Source organism: Podarcis pityusensis, assembly GCF_964106645.2.
Source record: "Podarcis pityusensis genome assembly, chromosome: 3".
Lineage (NCBI taxonomy): Eukaryota > Metazoa > Chordata > Lepidosauria > Squamata > Lacertidae > Podarcis > Podarcis pityusensis.
In genome coordinates this window covers 74,044,470-74,066,472 of record NC_138026.1, presented here as the reverse complement: position 1 = coordinate 74,066,472, position 22,003 = coordinate 74,044,470, and the positions used below count along the sequence as shown (strand labels likewise).

The window sequence follows — 22,003 nt, the reverse complement described above, 5'->3', positions numbered from 1 at the left end:
GTTTGGTCGGAAAGCTTGTGAGCGGCTGCCGCCCTCCGACCCGCCCCGTTTTGCCTGAGCGAATACGGACAAAGCCATGGACAAAAACAGGAAAAGGCTGAGTAGTACCCCTTCTCACCACTCGGGGGCGTCGAGGAAGCATAGTGAACTGAGTCGGGTAAGCGGCGGGGAGCGCGGCTGTCCAAAGTGCGCATGCGCCTTGATTGGTTGAGCCTTCCCGGGCAGAACGTTCTCCCCTGCTCCGCACAATGAGCTTTCCCTGCACTTTCCCTACTGCGATATTTATTGATTGCATTGATTGATCGCTTGATCTCACTTTTCGTACATAGTTCTCCTTTAAGCACTGAGATCAGGCAATGAGCTTCATTGATCGATTGCATTGTTATCTCACTTTTCGTACATAGTTCTCCTCTAAGCCCCGAGATCACCCAGTGAGCTTCATGGCTAAGTGGTGATTTGAGTCCTGATCGACCCACACGCTAACACGTGTTTATTGTGGAGTCAGTGAGATGCTAGCTAGCAATATTGAGACGCCACAGGTTCTGCCTTCCATGCAACGTTGTGCGGCTTCCCTATACACGGCTGCCTTTAGATGGCTCGGGGGTTGGATAACTCCATACCCTACAACATTTCTCTGATGAAAATAGCGGATCATTCCGGGATCAAATCAGAAACTGAAATGGCTTCTGTAAATACAGGACTGTCCCTGGCAAATAAGGGACACTTGAAGGGTCTGGGTGTGTATGCAGCCTGAGTCCACCTCTGCCTGCTACAAACAAAGCTCCCCATTGATTTCAGTGTTGGAAACTCTGGATAAATACGTTGAAGATAAACTTTCGCCAAGAGTTGACAGTGAATGCCAAATAAACAATTTTGTTACCTTGCCTTATTATTTGATAATGCTTATAACTTTATTATTATTATTATTTTGAAGCCTAAAAGTGTGATAATGTGATTCCTAAATTAATTACGGGGCATTCCAGCCTTCACAGATTGGGAGACACAGAGCTTCAAGCCATGACATTTCAGGTTTGGACCCAGATGATGAGTCTATTACAGATATGACAAGAAATGAGCTCTTGGCGTTCAAGGCTAGTTTTGCAAGACCAAAATATGCGAACACATACAGAATGGAACCCTATAGAAAATGTGAGGCTCATGTAATAAGGAAGAAAGCTGAAGAGATCTTAAAGGTAGAGTTAAGATTTGCTATGGCGCACTAGTTCTGCTTCTAAACTTTATACACGGTATACAAACTCACTACTAGCAGTTGCTCAATGCCACAAAATTTATTTGACCATGCAAAATGGTTTATAATAGACTATTGTTTGCTATAGTAAAGGTATCTGTCTCAGTTTTTTTATTATATGTTAATATGATGCATTTTGATTTTAAGGAACAATTCAAATTGTCTTGGTTTATGTACAACCTTTGTACTAAAGAGAATAGGTACATGAATTTGAAAACCAGGGCAGGTTACAAAATGCCCTCTTCTGGGCCACCACCACCAGAACTTCTGAGGGCTGTGGAACTACCAAGAGAGTTCCTTCTGTTGATCTTAATACAGTGGTGCCTCGCAAGACGAAATTAATTCGTTCCATGAGTTTTTTCGTCTTGCGGTTTTTTTCGTCTTGCGAAGCACGGTGTTGGGAAAGTTTTGGAAAAGCTTCAAAAATCACCAAAGTCTTCAAAAACCTCAAAAAAGGCTACCACACCGCGTGCTATGAGTTGCCCCTCAAAGTCAAGTCGCAACTGTATTAACGGTTTTAAGAAAAAGGAAACAAACTTGCAAGACGTTTCCGTCTTGCGAAGCAAGCCCATAGGGAAAATCGTCTTGCGAAGCAACTCAAAAAACCAAAAACCCTTTCGTTTTGCGAGTTTTCCGTCTTGCGAGGCATTCGTCTTGCGAGGTACCACTGTACCTGGAAGGGTGCAGGAGGTGGTAGTGGACTTTTCCATTTAAAATAAAAGTCTTTGTGCATAAAAATCTGAAGTACACCTTCTAGGAAGAACACTTTGCTTAAGGTAGTTTCACTGACTGAGCTAAACAAAATATTTGAATACTGTGTTTGCAAAAATGTACAAGATTTAGGGTGTGAGTGTTCACTTATGAATATTACAAAAAGAAATTGTAAAATTCATTAGCAGGAGAACTATCGTTATATATATTTGTTAAAGTGAATGTAAAATTTCAACAGAGATGTTTTTTATATGAATACTGGCAACTCTGTGTTTAATTCTCAATAGAGCAAACTTCAAGATTTTAAATATGCTGGTCAGAATGGCTCCATGATATGTATAAGCCTCACAGAAGATTTATTAGCAGCTGTCAAGGATTTGAACTATGACCGTTACAAGTATGTGGTCCAAGTATTTCTTGTGGAAAAGACTGGTCAGTCAGTAAATGTGAGTAAAGAAATACACTTGTTACAACCCCCTCTCAAAACCTAACTGCTTAAGAAATCCTTCACTGCACCGTAGCTGTGTCGAATAGTGCATCTCAGACGAGAGCGCATCAGGACCACCTGTCTCCTTATGCTCCCCACTTAATTGCACAGGTCTTCTGATGGGGCACCTTTGGTGGTCGTCCTCCCATGCCCCCCCAATGGCTTTTACCAGGCGCTGAGCCTTTAGTGCAGCAGGCTCTGCCTTGTGGGGCTCTTGCCAATAGAGGTTCAGCAGCAGTCATTTTTGCTTGTTTGTAGATGTCTTCTAAAAAATGTATAATCCAGACAGGCCTTTCAAACCCAAGGCTCGTTGCCAACCAGCTCTTAGAAGAGAAGAAGAAGAGTTTGGATTTGATATCCCGCCTTTCACTCCCTTTAAGGAGTCTCAAAGCGGCTAACATTCTCCTTTCCCTTCCTCCCCCACAACAAACACTCTGTGAGGGGAGTGGGGCTGAGAGACTTCAAAGAAGTGTGACTAGCCCAAGGTCACCCAGCAGCTGCATGTGGAGGAGCGGAGATGTGAACCCGGTTCACCAGATTACAAGACTACCACTCTTAACCACTACACCACACTGGCTCTCTTACTGATGTGCTTGGCAAATACTGTGGTTTTTGGTTTGCATACCGCCTTGTAATATTCTATATGAATGTGTGGTTTGTAAAGAAATAAACAATAAACATAAAATAAGTGGTTTTTTTTATAAAATTGCCACCATTTCACCAAAAGAATCAAAGTGGTTTACATCACATACACCAAAAACCACCTAAAACATTTAAAACAGATCACCTGTTGATATGCTCTAGTTACACAGAAATATTAAGTTACTTTACGAGATTAGTAAAGCCCATCTAGTCCAGCATTTCATTTCCAATAGGAGCTAGCTAGATCTATCTGGGAGTTTGCATTCAGATGATGGCCAGTCTCTGCTGCTTGCTCATTAGTAGCCCCCATGAATTTGTATTGTATATATTTTTAAGCCATCCCGACATCTTGTAGCGATTTTAGAAATAAATTCCATTCATTACATGCCATATGGAAAAATACTTCCACACTGCAGGAGAAAAACATCTCCATGGTCACATCCATACCATACACATGGTTTCCTGCAGAGATAAACCACAGTTCCCAGGATTCTTTGGGGGAAGCGATGTGATCTAAATGCATGGTGTGGCTGTGACCCACATCCACCCTCTGTACTGTTACTCTTTCCATAAACTTCTGTCAAGGTGTCTTTCCCCTGCGTTTTTCTAAATTACCCTAAAGTGTGTGATATGTGCCCTTTCCTTTAGCTAATTTGTTAAAGCAGAAGCTATGAGCCAGAGATGCACATTGGATCAGTTCTTCCAGTTAATGTAAGGCCCATTACGGCGAATGATTGTATATGGAAGCCAAGAGATTCATTTATTTTGACTGCATGTTGCAAAATAATTCCATGAGTCTGTGATCAGAATTTAAGATTGTTTGGGCTATTAAAACTACTTTAGCTTGATTTTGGAAAAGCAAATTAATACCCATCTGCAGGTGAAATTATTGAAGATCCCTTCTGAAATGGTAGTGCTTGTAATTCACAGATAATTTTGGTTTTTTAAAAAAGTCAGTAAAGGAGTTGATCCTTTGTGCAAGATCTCCTGCTACAAGAAAGGTATTTGTTTTCAAATTTCTTGTTGAGCTAATTGGTCAATTATTTTCTCTTTCCCCCACTCTAGATTGCCAGCAGATGGGTCTGGGATGTTGCAAGGGACACCTGGGTTCAAGCTCAACATGAAACTGAGGATTTTGTTATAATAGCTCTGATCATTGCTTGCTATTATGAGTGACCTATCGCAAACAACCACTGTAATAAGAGAACACTCCTGTGGCTCTATACAATCGTATGCTGTATTTTGCTCAAATAAATGTCATATTGGTTATTCCCGCCCCCCAGACATGCTGTTTGAGTGACTTTAATTCACAGGAGGATGTTACAACAACCTGGATACTAATAGTATTGTTGCATGTCACCCCAATCTCTTGAGTGGTACAAGGTTCCAGGCACTTACCAGGGTTTGGTTTCCTTGGCATGAGAGACAGCGCACACTGTGGTGTCTTTATGATATATAGTTTATTTACATATCTATACAACCTGAGCCTAAGATGGAGGGGCTCACAGCATTCACACCCCAAAAGGTCTTGCTTCTCCCAGTCACAGCCTTGGCTTCCAGCAGAAATCAAGCATGGCTGTGTCTCTCTATCTTCTGCCTGCTCCTAGCTCTCAGCTCACAAACAACTACCCTGGTTACTGTCCTTCTAAGTACAAGCCAGGTGAAGAAGGGGGAAATGTCCCCCATTTGCCCAGAGGGCACAATCACTTCTTTTGTTATAGTAATGGTGGTCCTTAAGTGGCGACTATGGCCATTCTCTCACAAAGGAACTTCCTGCCCAGTTCAACCATGGAATCCTCCATTAGATTTTACCCCTTGCTGGATCTGGGAACCCCAAAATTAGTAGGGACTCAGGCATCATGCAGACCCCAAACTCACAACAGAATTCTTTGCTGCTTGCCGAGCCCTTTCAGAAAACAGTTACAAAACTTGATTCTAGTTGTGCACTTTTTATGCTGACTCCTCTTTTGCATGGTTTGTATACATTTTTTGATTAAAAGAAAACCTATTTATGTTCTTCATTTGCTTTACTGTGCACCTTGTCGTGAGAAATGGCTGTAACTATCCCATGCACCCATACGGTGCAAACCACTATAGTACACAAGGAGTCTGAACTGGTGCCAAATTAGTGACATATTTAACTAATATTGGTTTCTAGGCTTATGCTAGAAAACATTTCATAGATTTAAGGTGCCAAAATACTTTTTGTTGCTTTTGATGCAACAAAGTAACATGGAAGTATGTCAAGAGTTATGCATAGGAATATGTCATTTTAAAAATATATTTGTACAAATGTTTATATACATCTAAATTATATACAGCAAATATAAAATCCTAAGGACCTGTCTAACCACATCAAAATACCTGGTGACCCTAGAAATAGTCTCTAGAAATATGAGCATAAGATTTTCCATGGGGAGGGCATTCCATGTTGTAGGACTGGCCGCACTAAATGCTTAATTTTGTGTCGATACCATGAGTGTCTCATCCACTCTGGTCACAATAAACAGCATACCTCCTGCAAATCTCTGTCCTTGAACTGGGATATAAGGGCCAATTTTTGCCACCTGTCCAATATAACAACATAAAATAAGTAGGTTCCTGAGAAATGAGGGGCTGTCGAAATAGAATTCCCTGCACCGCCTTCTCTCCCCTGGCCAGTCCTCCAGAAAAAGCTCCCCTAAAAGTTGGGGGGCCCTTCCAGATGGTGGGGGTCATGGCTGGGTGGGAGGTGTGAGAAAGGGAAGGAGGGAACCCCCACGCCAGAATTGGGCCATAGCAAGCCAGGCTTGATCCAAACTAATAACATCAATAACAGTTTGGAGAAAAGGGTTGTAAGTGCTAAGGGAGCAGTGAAATAAAAATCAATGCCAACATTGGGACGAGGGAGATCCTAACTATGGGGTTGGACTAGATGACCCTCTGGCTCCCTTCCAACTTTACAATTCTGTGATTCTACGATTCAACTCTGGACCCTGGTCCAATAACCCACGGCAGAGGCGGCGAAGGGAGCGCATCTGCTTCACAGGCTCCGCCCCCAAGAGCCAAGAGAACGGGGGTGAGGCTGATGTCACGACGGCGGCTGCGCTACCACCTCCAGGCGGGCAGGTGGCGCTGTCCTTCGGCGCGGCAGGACTCCAGGAAAAAACCGGAGGGGGGGCGGGGACAAAGAGCCTCTCTAGCCGCGCCAGTCCGTCCGTGGCCGGCGGCGGCGGCGGTGTTGGTGATGGCGGCCGTCCTGTCCCCGCGGGTGTGTGACAGCGACCCGGCCACGCCTGGAGCCCAGTCTCTCAAGGTGAGCGGGGCAGCAATAGCAGGAGGAGGAGGCGGCCGTCCTCTCTCAGGCGACATGGCCTGCCGGGGCGGGAGTATAAATAAATAAATAACGGGCGACCTCCGGCGAGAAACGGCAGGTTGTGAAGGACTCTCGGCAGGGACCGACCGAGCGGCCCTGTTGCCTCGGCCGCCTCCCCGGCCCCGGACTCATCCCTGAGGAAACGAAAGGAGCCTCCGCCCCTGCCGTTGCCTTGGAGACGAGTCTCCCAAAAGCCTCTGCGCCCCCAGCCTCCCCCTCCAAGGCTGATGGGCAGGAGCGCTTTCCTTGAAGTTGCCGCTTCGCTGTCTCCTTCGCTTTGTGTTTATTTCGCCCCCGCGGAGGGGAATCCAGTGGTTCCTGTATCCAGGATCGCATTGGATCTGAAGCTGCTCGGTTTCTGGCGAGGTTCCTTCATCATCCGCATCGTGAGCCTATAGGCTGTACTGCTGCTGGGACTAAGAGTTGATGCTGCGCGTATGACTACATCACTAGGGATGGGGAACTTGCGATCCTCCGAATGGCATTGGGCTCCCATCATTCCTGACCACTGGCCAAGCTGGCTGGGGCTAATGGAAGCCGGAGTCCCAACAACACCTGGAGGACCACAAGTTCCCTGCCCACCCTTGGTCTATCCACGTTACAACCCCTCCGTGACATTTACATTTCGCTCGCAAATGTTCCCATGGAAGAAGTTGTGTATGTGTGTGTGAAAAAGTGGACATATATTGCAAAGGATCTACGGCAGTGGCATAGAGCGCTCCCTCCACCATAGGACCCTTCTGTGGGATTCCTGTTAGGATTCCCCGGCAGCAATGTCAAAATAGGTTTTGCCTTCACTGCAACAGTATCACAAATGCAGTGCTTTACAGTGGTACCCCGCAAGACGAATGCCTCGCAAGACGGAAAACCCGCAAGACGAAAGGGTTTTCTGTTTTGGAGGCGCTTCGCAAGACGAATTTCCCTATGGGCTTGCTTCGCAAGACGAAAGCCCATAGGGAAATCTCCGGGGACCTGTTTTAAATTGCTGGCGGTCGGGAGCAAAGACTTTCGCCCACAGCCGGCCTTCAGAAGAGGTCCTGGACCTCTTCTGAAGGCCGGCGGGGGGCAAAAGTCTTTGCTCCCCCCCGCCTGCCTTCCCGGGACAGCGGAGACTTCTCCACTGCCCCAGGCGATCTTAAAATGCTGGCGGGCGGGAGCGAAGCGTTCGCTGCCGACCCCCAGCATTTTAAAATCTCCCCGGGACAGCGGAGGCCCTTCTTCCCACCTCCTGCCCCGCAAGCTCCGGGGACAGGAGGGCTTTGCTGCCGACCCCCAGCATTTTAAAATCTCCCTGGGACAGCGGAGGCTTCGCTCCCGCCCGCCAGCATTTTAAAATCGCCCCGGGACAGCAGGGGCTTTTAAAATGCTGGCGGTCGGCAGCAAAGCCCTCCTGTCCCCGGAGCTTGCGGGGCGGGAGGTGGGAAGAAGGGCTTTTCTTCCCACCGCCAGCCTTCAGAACAGCCTTCTGAAGGCTGGCAGTGGGAAGAAAAGCCCTTGTCCCCCCCCCCCCCCCCAGCCTTCAGAAGAGGTCGGGGGACAGACTGTCCCCGGACCTGGTCTGAAGGCGGTTTCCCTAGGAACGCATTAATTGATTTTCAATGCATTCCTATGGGAAACCGTGCTTCGCAAGACGAAAAACTCGCAAGAAGAAAAAACTTGTGGAACGAATTAATTTCGTCTTGCGAGGCACCACTGTATTTTCCCCTACAGGAGTGAATGGCCGTGTTCACTTAGGAGAAACTAAAGGGTCTTTGGGGGGACACCATGGGGTGGCAGATAAATTTGCTTCTGGCGGTAACCGCTCCTCCCCACTTTAAGCACCCAACCTGCCTGTTCATCTACATAGCCCTATCCTGAGTTTTGTTTCTTGGTCTCTCTAGTGTTGGTAATTCACTTTCATATACATAGTAGATTCTCTTGTTGCTATCTTTCCCATATGGTTATCTACCTCTGCAAGCCTGTTTACTGGAAGTAAGTCCCACTGATGGGATTCTTTTCCAGCTTGTATATTTAGGATTTTAGTCTTACTGAAATATCATATAGCATTCCCTTTGGGGGCAGCATGATACTTTCAGCATATTTTCAGCTTCTGCAAATAATTATATCTCACACTGTCAGTGATATATGCTGTAGTCTGATCCCATAAAATGCATTTAATCCAAGAAGTCCCTCTCACCCCAGCATACCTTGTTGTATTATCACAGATTCTTGAACAGTGGTTTCCAAACTTCTTTCCCTACAGACAACTTGAAAATTGCTGGTGGGCTTGGCAGGCCACATAATGATTTTTCTGTTTATTGTAGTGATTGTAATTCCATAGAATACAAATTGGAATACAAATAACATATAAATTGTTGGAGTTGGAGAGCATTTCAAAACTGAATTCTGAACTTTTAAAATTGTGTTTCAGTTGTTTAATTTATTACTCTTTTAATAGTTTTGTACTGTACTTTAATCTTTGGTTTTGTCTTTGTGAGCTAGCTAGAGAGCATCTGTTATGGCTTTACAAATGCAGTAAATAAATAAAACAAATAGTCAGATCCTAAACTATTTAAAGCGGAAGCCAGGAAACTTTTTTCTCTTCTTGCCAAGGGCTTCGTTTCAAGGGCGGGGTGGTGGTAATCTGCTGGAAACCATTTTCTGGTAGTGGGTAGGGCCACCCTGCCTCTCTCCACCATCCCAGCTTCAGGAACTGCTGCTTCAAATTGCTCAGGGCCATGAAGTGGCAGTTCTCAGGTGAGCTTGCTTCCTGAACATTTCTGTCAGAAAAAGGGAGATGAAGCATCAAGAGACACCCGCTGATTGTGGGCCAGGGAGGAGGGGTTGAGGCTGAGGAGAGGATGCAGACTGGATGGGGATTTATGCCATGGGCAGGTCATTCCTCAGTCTTGATTTAGGGCCTTAAAATCCAGAATAATTATATTCTAGGTCTCTGATGAGTATGTGTTGTAAGTCCTGGGAGCTCTGCTTTTCGACATTTGTCGCTTTGCTCTTTATGTAGGATGATACAGAAGAGAATTCAAACGATGGCAGCCAACCATCAAAAAGACGACGCATGGGCTCAGGGGACAGCTCACGAAGTTGTGAAACTTCAAGTCAAGACCTTAGGTATTATGCATTCTGTTTTTTTCTTCTCTAGATGCATACGGTATGTAACCTTTCCCAATATATTCCAGATCATTTAAATAGAAATAGGAAATATATGTCTGACCCTCACTTGCTTACCCTCAAGCTTGTTAGGGTAACTCCCCATGAACTAGAGCTCTGAAATTTTGTATTCATGCAGTCAGAGATGGTCACTATAGGAATTTGAAAATAGATTGTAAGTACTTTTCTTTCTCAAAAAGGTACACTGGAACTGTGCCTCTTATTATTTAGTTGCCTCACTCTACCTAGAAAGTCGAAATTTGGGGTTTTCTTTTTTTATAAAAAGAAGCAGCATATTATAGGACACCATTACTAACCCGCAAACGGGGCATTTTAACATCTAACAGTTGGAACATAGTCCATGAAATAAAGGGCAGTTTTTAAAATTTATATTCTAAAAATAAAAATTCCACCTGAAGCGTGTCCAGGTGGTTAACAATTTAAATAAATAAACTAATAATCCTTCTATGGAGCAAGTGAAATGGTATGTGGGATACAATGATGGACGGTGGACTGCAGGGTTATTGGTTTGCTTGTTTTTTTGTTCTTGTTTTCATTATGTATTTCATTTTTATCTTGTAGTTTTATGTTGTGAACTGCTCTGAGATCTACGGGTGAAGGACGTATAATTAAATTATTATAAATTTAAGAAGTAATTAATTAATTAATTGAACACTGATTGTTTCAAGCTTGATCTTTATGTGTTTAGCTTTAGCTACTTTCCAGCTGAAAACCTGATAGAGTACAAATGGCCTCCTGATGAAACTGGAGAATACTATATGCTTCAAGAGCAAGTCAGTGAATACTTGGGCGTGACCTCCTTTAAGCGAAAATATCCAGGTATTAATGTTAGAAATCCTTATGTGAAGTGTTACAAATCAAATGTGCATCCATGAGGATGTATGAATGTGTTTTCATCTAGGACTATTGAGGCTCCTATTATTTTGCTCTTGACTACAGAATTCCTCAGCTTCCTTTGGGAATGTATTATATGAGAATGGCACATTTGGTTTTTGTCTCTTTTTTCATTGATATCTATGAAAACGTTTTACATTTTAAAATGTCATTTTTGTGATGTTTGTCTGTTGTCTTGAGTGCCTGACTTGGGGTACTTTGAAAAGATGAGGCTTTTAAGCAATTCTGTTCATTTTTTAAACCCTTTAATAAAAAGAATCGAGATAATATTTTCTTTGTTATTCACAGTAATGAACATTTCAGTTGTTTGGTTTCCGCAGATTGTTGCTGGTAGTCTTGAGCCAGTTACTGTCATTCAACCTCAGGTTCCCTCTGTGTCAATAAGGGAACAATGAGGACATTCCTCTCAACATGACTGTGAGCATGAAGGATAAGCAGCAACAAAGGAAGCAAAAGTGATTGTACTTCCTGTGCAATTGTGGAATCACACACCTACCGTATTTTTCGCTCTATTGGACGCAGTTTTTCCCCTCCAAAAATTGAGGGGAAATGTGTGTGCGTCCTATGGAGCGAATGCAGGCTTGTGCCATAGCCGCGCGCAACCCCTCCGGCAAGGAGAGGCTGCACGGGGCTATGGCTTCTTTAGCCCTGCGCAGCGTCTCCTGGCAAGGAGAGGCTGCACGGGGCTAAAGGGGAAGCCAAAACAGCGAACGGGATCCATCCCGCTCGCTGCCTTGCCTTCTTCCATAGCTGCGCACAGCCCCTCTGCAAGGAGAAGCTGCACGGGGCTATGGATTCTTTAGCCCCACGCAGCCTCTCCCAGGAGGTAGAGGCTGCACGGGGCTAAAGGGGAAGCCAAAACAGCGAGTGGGATCCATCCCACTCGCTGCCTTGGCTTGTTCCATAGCTGCGTGCAACCCCTCTGGCAGGGAGTGGTTGTGTGCAGCCTGTACGCTGCTCTTTGGGGCTGGGGGGGGGAAATATTTTTTTTCTTGATTTCCCCCCCTAAAAGACTGGGTGCACCCTATGGTCTGGTGCGCTCTATGGTGCGAAAAATACGGTACTTTATGATCAGATGTGGGAGCACCACATATTCTTGGAACTTGTGCATTTTGCTGCATAGATGATGTATGAGTCCATGCTTCATACTTTGCAGAAAAAGCACAACATATGAATGGGCAAGTCACTCACATCTTTTCTGTTGCAACTTGTTTGAATGCCTTTAATTTGAGCAGGGGGCTTTTTGCAGCACATTCTCACTTTTTGTGTATAAGTAGACTTGCCCCTGTTCTTGACTTGGTGAAAAGGTGGGCTAGGGAAAGCAGTAGTGACTTCCCTCCCCCCGGCCCAACATGCTTCTCAGGTTTGGTAGAGGCAAAAAGCATAATATTCCCTGCATGGATTATCTTATTATTGTTTCCTGTGATAGAAGCAGTAACTTTCTATTACAAGTACTTGAGTGAAATTTAACTGTAACACAGCTATATTTATTTTGTGCTTTTGGAGAGGTTGCAAAAATCCTTTACACTTTCTTTTTTACTACGTTTCCTCCCTTTTCCTGGAGATTTAGAAAGACGAGATCTATCTCACAAAGAGAAACTCTACCTCAGAGAGTTAAATGTCATTACAGAAACACAGTGTACCTTAGGTAAGGACAAAATGGGCATTTTTTCCTTTTTCCTATTTAAAAAAATGAAGTATGTAAACATTTCCAAGAGAGTGAAATGTAGGACACATTATTCAGTTTTTACCTTTTTAACAATAAACTTGTGAAGATGTGGAAACTGTTATTCAAAAGATTATTACTTCATTGCTCCTTAAAGTAGATTGGGAATAAACTGTGAAAATATGTAATATGTTTAACTCAGCCTTATGATTATATTATGATTATTTATTAATTTATGTAACTGTTTAAGACCAGTAGTTTACAAAGCAGTTTTCAAAATATAAAAATCAGTTACGCTAATATAAAATGTAAAAATCCATAATTAAAATAGACAATAAAACAATACAGCAGTTGGAGCAGGAGATGTCAGAACTTGAGTCCGAAGTTCTGTGGGGTGAATCATTGTGCAATTGTCACACACACTTTGCACTGCACTGATGCTCTAAGTTAGGATGGCTACAAATCTTTAAAAAGAACTAAAACCCCCAAAGCCCTTAATTTTGTCTCTTATATTGTAATGAAATTGCACAAGTGACTTTTTGATGTAACCTAGGTCTCACAGCCTTACGCAGTGATGAAGTAATTGATCTGATGATTAAAGAATACCCGGCGAAACATGCTGAGTACTCTGTCATACTTCAAGAAAAAGAACGCCAGCGAATAACCGATCACTATAAAGAGTATTCTGTAAGTTCTGTCTCCAAATTTATTTGTGAAGATGTTTACAATCTTGGAACGTATTAAATGTCTTTTGGGATAGATAGCTTCTGCAGCTTGTGAACTAATGGAAAAAAAATCTGTTTCAGCAAATGCAACAGCAGAACACACAGAAAGTTGAAGCAAGTAAAGTTCCAGAATACATTAAGAAAGCTGCCAAGAAAGCCGCCGAGTTCAACAGCAACTTAAACCGGGAACGAATGGAAGAAAGAAGGGCCTATTTTGATTTACAGACACATGTAGGATGGCTTAACTTTTTTGCTCAAATGACTATAGGTAGCTTCTTGTTACCTATAGTAAAGATGCCAGATTGGGGGAGGGGGAGGGGGGAGGTGTTGGAAAATATAGCATTTTATTTAAACCTCAGTAGATATTTCTCAGGAGAGAGAATACAGTTGGAAGTTATTTATCCAGTTTTTTTCTTGGTTGAGCAGGGAACTGCCTTTCTCAGATCTTGCCACTGCCCTCTGGAGTAGCCCAGTAGTCACCACTGGTTTACAACAGTGAAACATTATTTTGATTGGGTTTTGAATTACTCCAGACTGAAATCACTGTGAGCTCACCCTCTTTTACTCTTGATGCTTTGAGATGCACAACAAGGTTTTGCCATCCCTATATTGCTTCACTTCCAGTACAATTGCTCCCTTTTTGTTTATAAAAATAAATATGAAAATGGAATAATCAGCGTTTCAGATCACGAATGCATTTTAGCAATATTCATTCTTTATGTTTTATTTTGTATTCTGTTCTGATGGAAAAGATAAGGAATTTTATTTTATTTTATGGGAGCACATAGGAAAACTGCCACTTCAGGTGTGTTTCTTGAACCTTAATTCTGTACACAGAGTGGGGAACTTGGACCATGTTCTTTCCCCTCTCCCTGCCCCTCGGCCACAGTGTAAAGCGATTAGGAGTATGGATCTGCTTGCCCTAATCCCCTCTTAGGCTGATTGATGCAATTACACAGCAAAATTCTGGGATGTGGAATGGAGGGTCACACTACAGATATTCCTACACAATATGCATATGCCATACCATTGTGATCCAGAAAACACATAAATATATGTAGATACATGCAGCCTAGGTCACATTATTTAACATGTACCTGGGGGTGCACACAATACTAATGCCTCACCGTCTGTACAGAATTTTTAATCAGTAGCTGCATGATCCACTCCTTGGGATGTGATCCACTCCTTGGGGTATGGAAGATCTGGTAATTTTATCCAATCTATTGGAATTGAATCTCAGGTTATACGATGCATTGTGCATGAGGGCGAGTTGGCAACAGAAATTTCATAGTTCCAATGAATCTAGCTAAATGATCATTTGGAAAAGCAAGCCACTTCATTAAATGTAGGAAATGAGCTCCTTATTTTTTCTGTTAATCCAGGTTATCCAGGTGCCTCAAGGAAAATATAAAATTTTACCTACAGAAAGGACAAAGGTTAGTCCTTATCCAGTGTCTCTCATACCAGGCCAGTTTCAGGAGTACTATAAAAGGTAATTGTAAAAATAATGAAATAACATTTGTTCTGCTGTAGCTGATTGTTTTTTTTCTTGAAAGCATTTTACTGTGCTGTTCAGCCAATGGGGAGGAAAGGCTGTCAGAGCAGCTTGCAAATATCAGTAATGAAACAGTCCCTGCCTTTAGGCTTGTAATCTAAAAGTCACGACACAAAAGGAAAAGTTCTTGCAAAAGTGGTGGGAAAAGCAAACAAGCACTAATTATTTATTGCTTTAGGAAAATGTAGCTTGTAGAAATAAAAACCCCCAAATATATATAAGGGAATGACACACTTTTAAAGGGCAAGCTTGGCAAACCTGGCTTGGTTACCTCTCTCTATAAATATAGAATAACTAAATATAAGAATTGCCTTGTTCAGCATGGACTTTAGATTGGATTCAGAGGATCAGGATTTTAACAAATGAGAAAACATTCCTGTGTCACTCCAAATTGCATGGCAATGGTGTACAGTACGTAGGGTCTACAGAACATATCCCTTTATATACAGTGCTTTCACACATTTTACTTGCGTGAATTCTGTTATACACGCAGTGGCCATCCTGGGGATGGTTGCAGTGGAGGACGGGGAGAGACTTAGGTAGAAGAGACAGAGAGGCTGACAGAGGCAGAAGACACCTGAAAGATGAACAGGGAAGCAGATGGAGGAAGAAGAAACCCTGGCTCCCTTGGTTGTGGAATGGAGCAGAGGTGGACAGAGAGAGATGTTGGCAGAATAAAAATGCTGGAGTGGATCTGAGATGAAGCTGCAGCTTCTGCCTGCCTCTTGCCCTGTCTACCTTTCCTCTCCCTTCTGCAGCGGAGGAAACCAGGTTTCTTCTTCCTTTTTCTGCCTCTACCGCTTCCCTGCTTATCTTTCCTCCAAGGGAGCCAGATTTCTTCTTCCCCCATATGCCTTCACTGCTTCCTCGCTGTTTCTTCCTCTGGCAGTGGAGACATAGGGAGGTCCTGCATGTGTGGGCTCCCCCACTTCCAGCCAGCAGCTTTTGACTATGTGGCGTTTTTGCATATGCATGAAATCGAACTGTATATACAATTGTTTTATTGTTACCTTTCAGATACAAATTTATTCATCATAGTTGAATCACTGAAAAGTAGTTTTTGAAGTCCAAGCTGTTTGTATTATCCCTTATTGCCATACAGTGTATACATAGTGTATCAAAAGATGGTACTGAAAATAATTACTTTTTCACTTCAGATACTCTCCAGATGAGCTTCGATATTTGCCGCTAAATACAGCTCTTTATGAGCCTCCCTTAGATCCAGAGCTGCCTGCACTGGATAGTGATGGAGATTCTGATGATGCAGAAGAGCGTGGTGATGAAAAGAGGAAAATCAAAGGCAATTCGGTGAGCTAAAGTAGTGTTTGCCTATGTATGTATGCTTTCATATATAGCTAGATAGATTAACAGAAACTTCGAAAATACAGAGGATAAATACCCTATTATTATCCAAGTGTTTTGTAAGAATAAAGCACTAGAGATGTTTTTGAATTGTATTCTTGTCTATATACCTATTGTTGTTTCTGATTGAGGTCCAATCAATTAACCTTGTGCCATTCTTAAGACTTGTTAAATGTGATCCCTAGCACTCTATCAACAGAGCACTGGATTGAAGGGCCAGGCTATTAGTTATTTCATTGGGTACCTCTATGGTGAATAAGTGCCCTATGCTTCAGAGTAAAGAAAGCAAAGTTTGAAGTTTAGAAAGAGATCATTTTTTTCCTTTGTCCACTCCAAGCAAACCAACAAAATGATGGTGCTTTTGTTATAGGACAACTCATCTGGCAATGTGTCTGAAGGTGAATGCCCCCCTGAAAACCAGGAGGAACCTATTCAGGGAAGACAAAAAACAAGAGAGAAAAACTCTACACCAAGAAAAGAGGGTTCCAAACGATCTGTATCCAAGTCAGTTCCTGGGTACAAGGTAGAAGAAAAAAGCCCCTGACTCAGCTTCTTTACTGACCAGCCTCTCTCCCTGAAACATTTAACTTTGTTTTTTCAAAAATATGGAACTTCTGCTTACTATACTTGGCTAGCTGCTCTCCTGTTATGCGTTCCTGTTCGCTTCTTTACTTCCTGTTGCTTTATTTTACTTGGGGCCTTACTGTTTGTTACCCTGGCTGTGGAGTGGCTTCTATTTTCTATACTTAAATTGGTTCCTAAGCAACTGCAGCATGAAACCCCATTATAGAGGAAGTTCCCCCTCTCGTTTTGCAGGGTGGGGGGTGTTCTGTTCTTTTATTGTCATTATAAGGTAGATGGTTACATATCAAATATCCCGTTGGGATTGAATTAAAATACCTTGCTCATGTGTGGAATGGACTGTAAAAATGTTGCAAAAACTTTGCACATATATTTTCTTAACTCTTTACAGGTCAAAAGCATTTTAACTGTTTAGAAAGTGATTTGGTAATAGTAATCTTAACATTTCCCTAGAATGTAGGATGCTGGGAACCTAGATTTGATTTGAGCAGCACTGCACTGTTGTTTGCAGGGGGAAATATTCAGCTAACCTTATAAGAAATCATTTGGACAATACGTTTTCACCCTTACCTCTATGGGCAGTGAGGGTCAGGAGCTGCTCTTGGGACTCACATGCTTCCTCCATGCCCCTTCTCCTAATTGTGTGAATAATGACTAAACTTGAAGGTCTCCACATTTGAATGTGAGCATCTCCCTAACCTTGCCAGTATATAGATATCCAACTGTGTAATTTAGAAAATGGTTCCGTATCATAGGGTAGGGGAGATTGTGGACTAAAAAATGGGATCTCCTGCTGCGGTCACATTATGTGTTCAATTATGGGGGGGGGGGGTAGAGAGAAAGTATGCGTTCCTGAGATTGCCTGTGTTATCATTGCACAGAGAGGTGAGTGGGGAAGCAGTAGTATCTGAACAGGTCCAGAATCTCAGAACCTTATCTTAAACTTGTCATGTTTGAACAGTGATGATTACATCCAGCTTTGTAATCAACGGATGGATTTCAGTTTAGGATTAAAAGTATTTTTCATATTTCAGTGGAAATTCATGTTTAGTGTTAAGGAAAATAAGAAGCAAGCTATTTGGTTTCCATTGAAACCAAGGGGATATTTTCTTTATACTATAGTTGGAAGAAGATAAGGCATGTGGATTGGAAAGGGTACAGGAAGAAAGTTAAGGATGGTAATTCTGAGTTGCCAGCATGATTGTTAAACAACGTCTAGCCTGAGAAGTTGTGTAGCACAAGTAACCTAATTTTAAAGTTCTGCAAACTGTTACCAAACTGCATCATTTATTTTAATTGCTTATTTCCCCCCCAAATCAAACCGTTCACTTTCCAGTTTGCATTGTGCAGCTTCTGTTGGAAAAGACTTGCAGGAATATTGTTTCAACAGGATAAATGCATACTTTTAGACTATATTACAGAAATGTTATATGTCATCTATATCTCATTTCAGGAATAATTTTACATGATGCAAATAAGAGATTTAAACGTTTGCAGAACATGTCTATTTTTACATATTTGCATTGCAAAGTGTTTACTTAATTGCAGACTTAAACTCATGCCAGTAATGTAATTTTATGAAATCCAAAGATGAAGCTTGAAAGGCTTAGTAGCATTTTTGAACTTTAAGTATTATGTGAACAAAGTCCATAAGATTCAGCAAATGTTTGGCTAGTCTTTCATTGTGAAGAGATAGCATAAAGAAGTGATTGCCGAGGCTTGTGACAACTATCTTTTTTCAGTACTTGGATTCAAAAATGGATCCTGGTGATTGCTGGTCACCGGTTCAAAAGCATATTCTAGTAAGTCTAGATGAATCACAGGAAAGCTCTATGCAAGATCTCCTGTCGTAAATGCTTATTGTGCTCTCGCTGCTGCCATTCATTTCAATGGTGCTGCTGTTGGAGTCTTTCCTGGTGCATTGGGCCCCAAGCAGACAGCACAAACTACTTTGAAAACACAATGATGCCAACAACCCACCCACCCTCCCCCACAATTTATGGCTATTCTCACTATAACTTACACTTCCTTGAATGTAAGGCCAGGATGATTTTAAACACATGATAGATTTTATGGAGCTGATTAAAACATGACAGATAGATAACTATCTATAACAGGTATTTCTTTTATACATTATGTGCTGAAAATGGGACTTCAACTAATGTCCCAGGAATATATAATGATTTTATTATGCAACATGCACTATCCATTTATCATCCTTTACCAGTCTTTAAATTACAATATTCACTCTAAAACTAAAATTCAAGCTTAAGAAGACTTACAAAATCCAGGCATACTGTTGTTATGCCATAGAAAGCAAATGTTGAGAGTTTTTCTCCTTTTAACTTCTGTTTAACTTTTACTATTTTTAAACTATTGAAACGTTTTTTCCTCCTCATGATATACCATTCCCATATAGCCATTAATTTTTACTGCAATTGATGAAGGACTGGCTGTTATAATTGCACATGCAGTATTCTTTTCTCAGAATAAGGGAGATTTGCACATATGTTAAGTTGAGCATGTAGCAAGAGACTGACTTGCCCTTTCCCCCATCCCAGAATTTTTCAATTTACATTCCGTTACTATGAAAACAGGAAGAACTTATTTTCTGGCAAAGTAATTTTCGGAAACAGGTGTGCTTGTAAACTATTTTTGATTTAGCTACAGTTTAGCTGCTTAAAGTCCACTGGTCTTGTTCAAGTGTAACATTTCTGGTCCAAGAAACCATGGTTTTGGAGTGGGAGCAAGCAAAGAGTTTGAGCTCTCCATCTTCCCCATCCGTCATCTGCCAAACCTGGAAACTGTATTTTAACCCACCAGGAAATCTTCATGGAATCTGCAAAGCATTGAAATAAATGCACTTAATTTACTTCTGGGGATTCATTCCTAGTATGACTAGGTCAGATATAATCCCAAGGGGTGATAGTCAACTAAGTTTTACTCAGAGCAACCTTTTGAAATTAATGGACCTAATCTTGTCATGTTCATTAATTTCAATGAGTCTACTCTGAGTAAGATTTAGTTGGATTAAACCCTGGACCAGGGATGCTACATATGAACCAGGCCATTGTTTTCAATGGGATTTAATCAGCTTGTGTCTGGATTGCAGCCTTTGTCATAAAACCAATTTTGGGAGCAGCAAGCCAGGAACTCTTTCCCCCCCTCACCTCTTTTGTCGAGTTGAATATGATTAGGAGAACAATACGTCAAACAGTGTTTTCCAACGTTCCCGCAAAGCCATTTTTATTTTTCTGTTTTCACTTAAAATTGCTTTGAAATGTGAACAGGCTTTCCTTTCTATTTCATTTTGATAGGGGAATACTCCAATGTCTTTGGAGGGTCTTTAACTAGTACGCTGTGACTATTTCACTCCTAGTTTTGTGGAACTAGGACTAGGGGGAAACGTTATTAATAACTGCACCTTCACCAGTGTTTTCGCATTTAAGTATCATAGTATTAACTGCACATACCACAGCACAGATCTAGTGACTCAAAGGCTGTTTTGCTTTGGGTGTCTGAAAGAGAGGTTGCTACTGTGTACCACATCAGTAGAATATACATATGATAAAAAGAATTAGAGAAGTGCACTTGCTGTTTTGTTTTATATTGATATAACTTAAAACACAAACATTACTCATAGAATGTAGCAATACAAGAGGGAGATCATTGCAGGAATGAGGTTTAATATTTTGTTGGTAGGCGCAGGGTATAAAAAGGTATAAAAGTAGGAGTAGAATAGGTAATAGAAAATTTTTATATGTATGTTTTCTCTTTCGTGGTATTTATTATTTTGTAGAGACATTTGTGAATGTTAGTCTCCTTTTATCATTCAATTATATTTATGTATAAAACAGGTGGACTATGCTTTTTTAAAAAATAAATAAGCAAAAAATTATTCATGAATGCTTCTGTCATCTTTTGGAAAACAAGCTGTTTATAAATGCCTTGTGGGTATTTAAACAAACCTCTGGAGGCCAGGCAAGTTAAAGTGCTCTGAAGCCCTAGTTTAATTTAGATATTCAAATATTCTAGGAAACCAGACTAAGGCTTATTAGTATGTACTTCTCTGCGGTTTAGAAATTATTAGGAAATACTGGGTTAAAATTTTTAAAAATCAGTGTTAAGGTTTGATTTTTCACTTTTGTTTTGCTTATACAATAAGTTCTAAAGAACCTACAGTGGTACCTCGGGTTAAGTACTTAATTCGTTCCGGAGGTCCGTTCTTAACCTGAAACTGTTCTTAACCTGAAGCACCACTTTAGCTAATGGGGCCTCCCGCTGTACCTGCGCCACCGGAGCACGATTTCTGTTCTCATCCTGAAGCAAAGTTCTTAACCCGAGGTAGTATTTCTGGGTTAGCGGAGTCTGTAACCTGAAGCGTATGTAACCCGAGGTACCACTGTAGTTTTCTGCATTTGATAAGCAAAGTTTTTATAAACCAGTACTTTTCATTACTTAACAGCAATCAGAACATCTCAAATCTATGCTGCTTCTCTCAGCAGAACCAAAACATTACTGACAGGGATGTGTATTTAGCAAGGGTAGCTGTTAACATTTCATTGTCTGAATGTTTAGAAAACTAGCATAAGAGACCATTCCACATTAATTTGTTTAAAGCTCCTCCTCCTTTCCTTATTGGCTTTGCAAAGTTCTACCTGCTCACACTTCTCACTCTTTCAAAGCTGGGGATATGTTCAGATGTTTTGGTGCTTGTTTTGCTAAGCAAATATGGTTCTTCTTCAAAGCAAAAACTTCTAGTTATAACAAATAAGCAAGTTCACACCAGGAGGTTCCCATTCTGCTAACGTAACATGACAAGGTGTTTCAGGTACAGATACATACAGTATCTCTTAATGCCAGCAGAAGCTGCCCTTGTATGTAGACAACAATTAATACAGTATGCAAACTCAATTGCATAAGGGATAGAATTGGTATCTACCCTGTTCAAGGGTGGTATGAGCTAGAGTTCCATCTCTTTGTCACATAACGACAAAGAATAACAGGGGACAGTGTTTTGCACATTGAAAGTGCAGACAGTTGTCGGGACGAACCAAACCGGCTGCAGTCTGTGGGACTAAGTTGGCTATATATTTAAAACCTGCTCTCTATTTCTGAGCTTACATTTGCTAGTGACGGGGTCAGATTTTGTTTCACATGCCCACAGCTAAGTGTCCAATTGCCGCTTGCTTCATTTCGGCATTGGCTTCAACTGATAAACATGAGATAACGTAGCAGGCTTCAATCAGCAAGACTCAGCTGTGCTGGGAAACATTTCTGCCTATGGCTTTGCTGAAGTTCAGGTCTCTAGATTCAAGATCTGCCTTTCAGGAGTGAAAATACTAGGCTGGCTGGGTCATTTGTTTGAGTTGATGTTAAGACAGCACCTTTATACTACTATGAATTACTCTATACTGTATAGTGAATCATCTCACTGGTCTTAATAACATTGTTGCCAGTGGCTTTTTGCAAGACTTTAAGTATTAAGGCAACACACAACACTATGAACTGCTAATTAATTCAGTTCAGAATGTTTTGCCAAATCTCTTTGTAGAAGGCAAAAAGCATCATATATGATTTAGCATATATATTTTATATTTATAG

The 22,003-nt window shown here is 41.6% G+C and overlaps 2 protein-coding genes across 3 annotated transcripts in view; both read left to right on the top strand.

The window, feature by feature from the left end:
• Positions 1 to 16: 16 nt before the first annotated feature.
• DYNLT2 (dynein light chain Tctex-type 2) lies at positions 17 to 4,373 on the top strand. Its single transcript, XM_080999838.1, has 4 exons — positions 17 to 157; positions 984 to 1,193; positions 2,248 to 2,406; positions 4,155 to 4,373. The coding sequence occupies exons 1-4, from the start codon at positions 77 to 79 to the stop codon at positions 4,263 to 4,265; spliced, it is 561 nt and encodes a 186-aa protein (XP_080855964.1). The 5' UTR covers positions 17 to 76; the 3' UTR covers positions 4,266 to 4,373.
• Positions 4,374 to 6,141: 1,768 nt separating this feature from the next.
• Positions 6,142 to 22,003, top strand: part of PHF10 (PHD finger protein 10) — an 18,298-nt gene continuing 2,436 nt past the window's right edge. Inside the window, exons 1-9 of one of the 2 annotated variants that reach the window (XM_080999829.1) lie at positions 6,142 to 6,384; positions 9,446 to 9,552; positions 10,301 to 10,431; positions 12,077 to 12,154; positions 12,726 to 12,859; positions 12,979 to 13,128; positions 14,283 to 14,392; positions 15,613 to 15,763; positions 16,188 to 16,340. In XM_080999829.1, the coding sequence (XP_080855955.1) occupies positions 6,157 to 6,384; positions 9,446 to 9,552; positions 10,301 to 10,431; positions 12,077 to 12,154; positions 12,726 to 12,859; positions 12,979 to 13,128; positions 14,283 to 14,392; positions 15,613 to 15,763; positions 16,188 to 16,340 (1,242 nt within the window). In that variant the 5' untranslated portion in view covers positions 6,142 to 6,156. Of the gene's footprint in view, positions 6,385 to 9,445; positions 9,553 to 10,300; positions 10,432 to 12,070; positions 12,155 to 12,725; positions 12,860 to 12,978; positions 13,129 to 14,282; positions 14,393 to 15,612; positions 15,764 to 16,187; positions 16,341 to 22,003 lie in introns of both variants that reach the window. The other variant, XM_080999828.1, reaches the window with a different exon arrangement.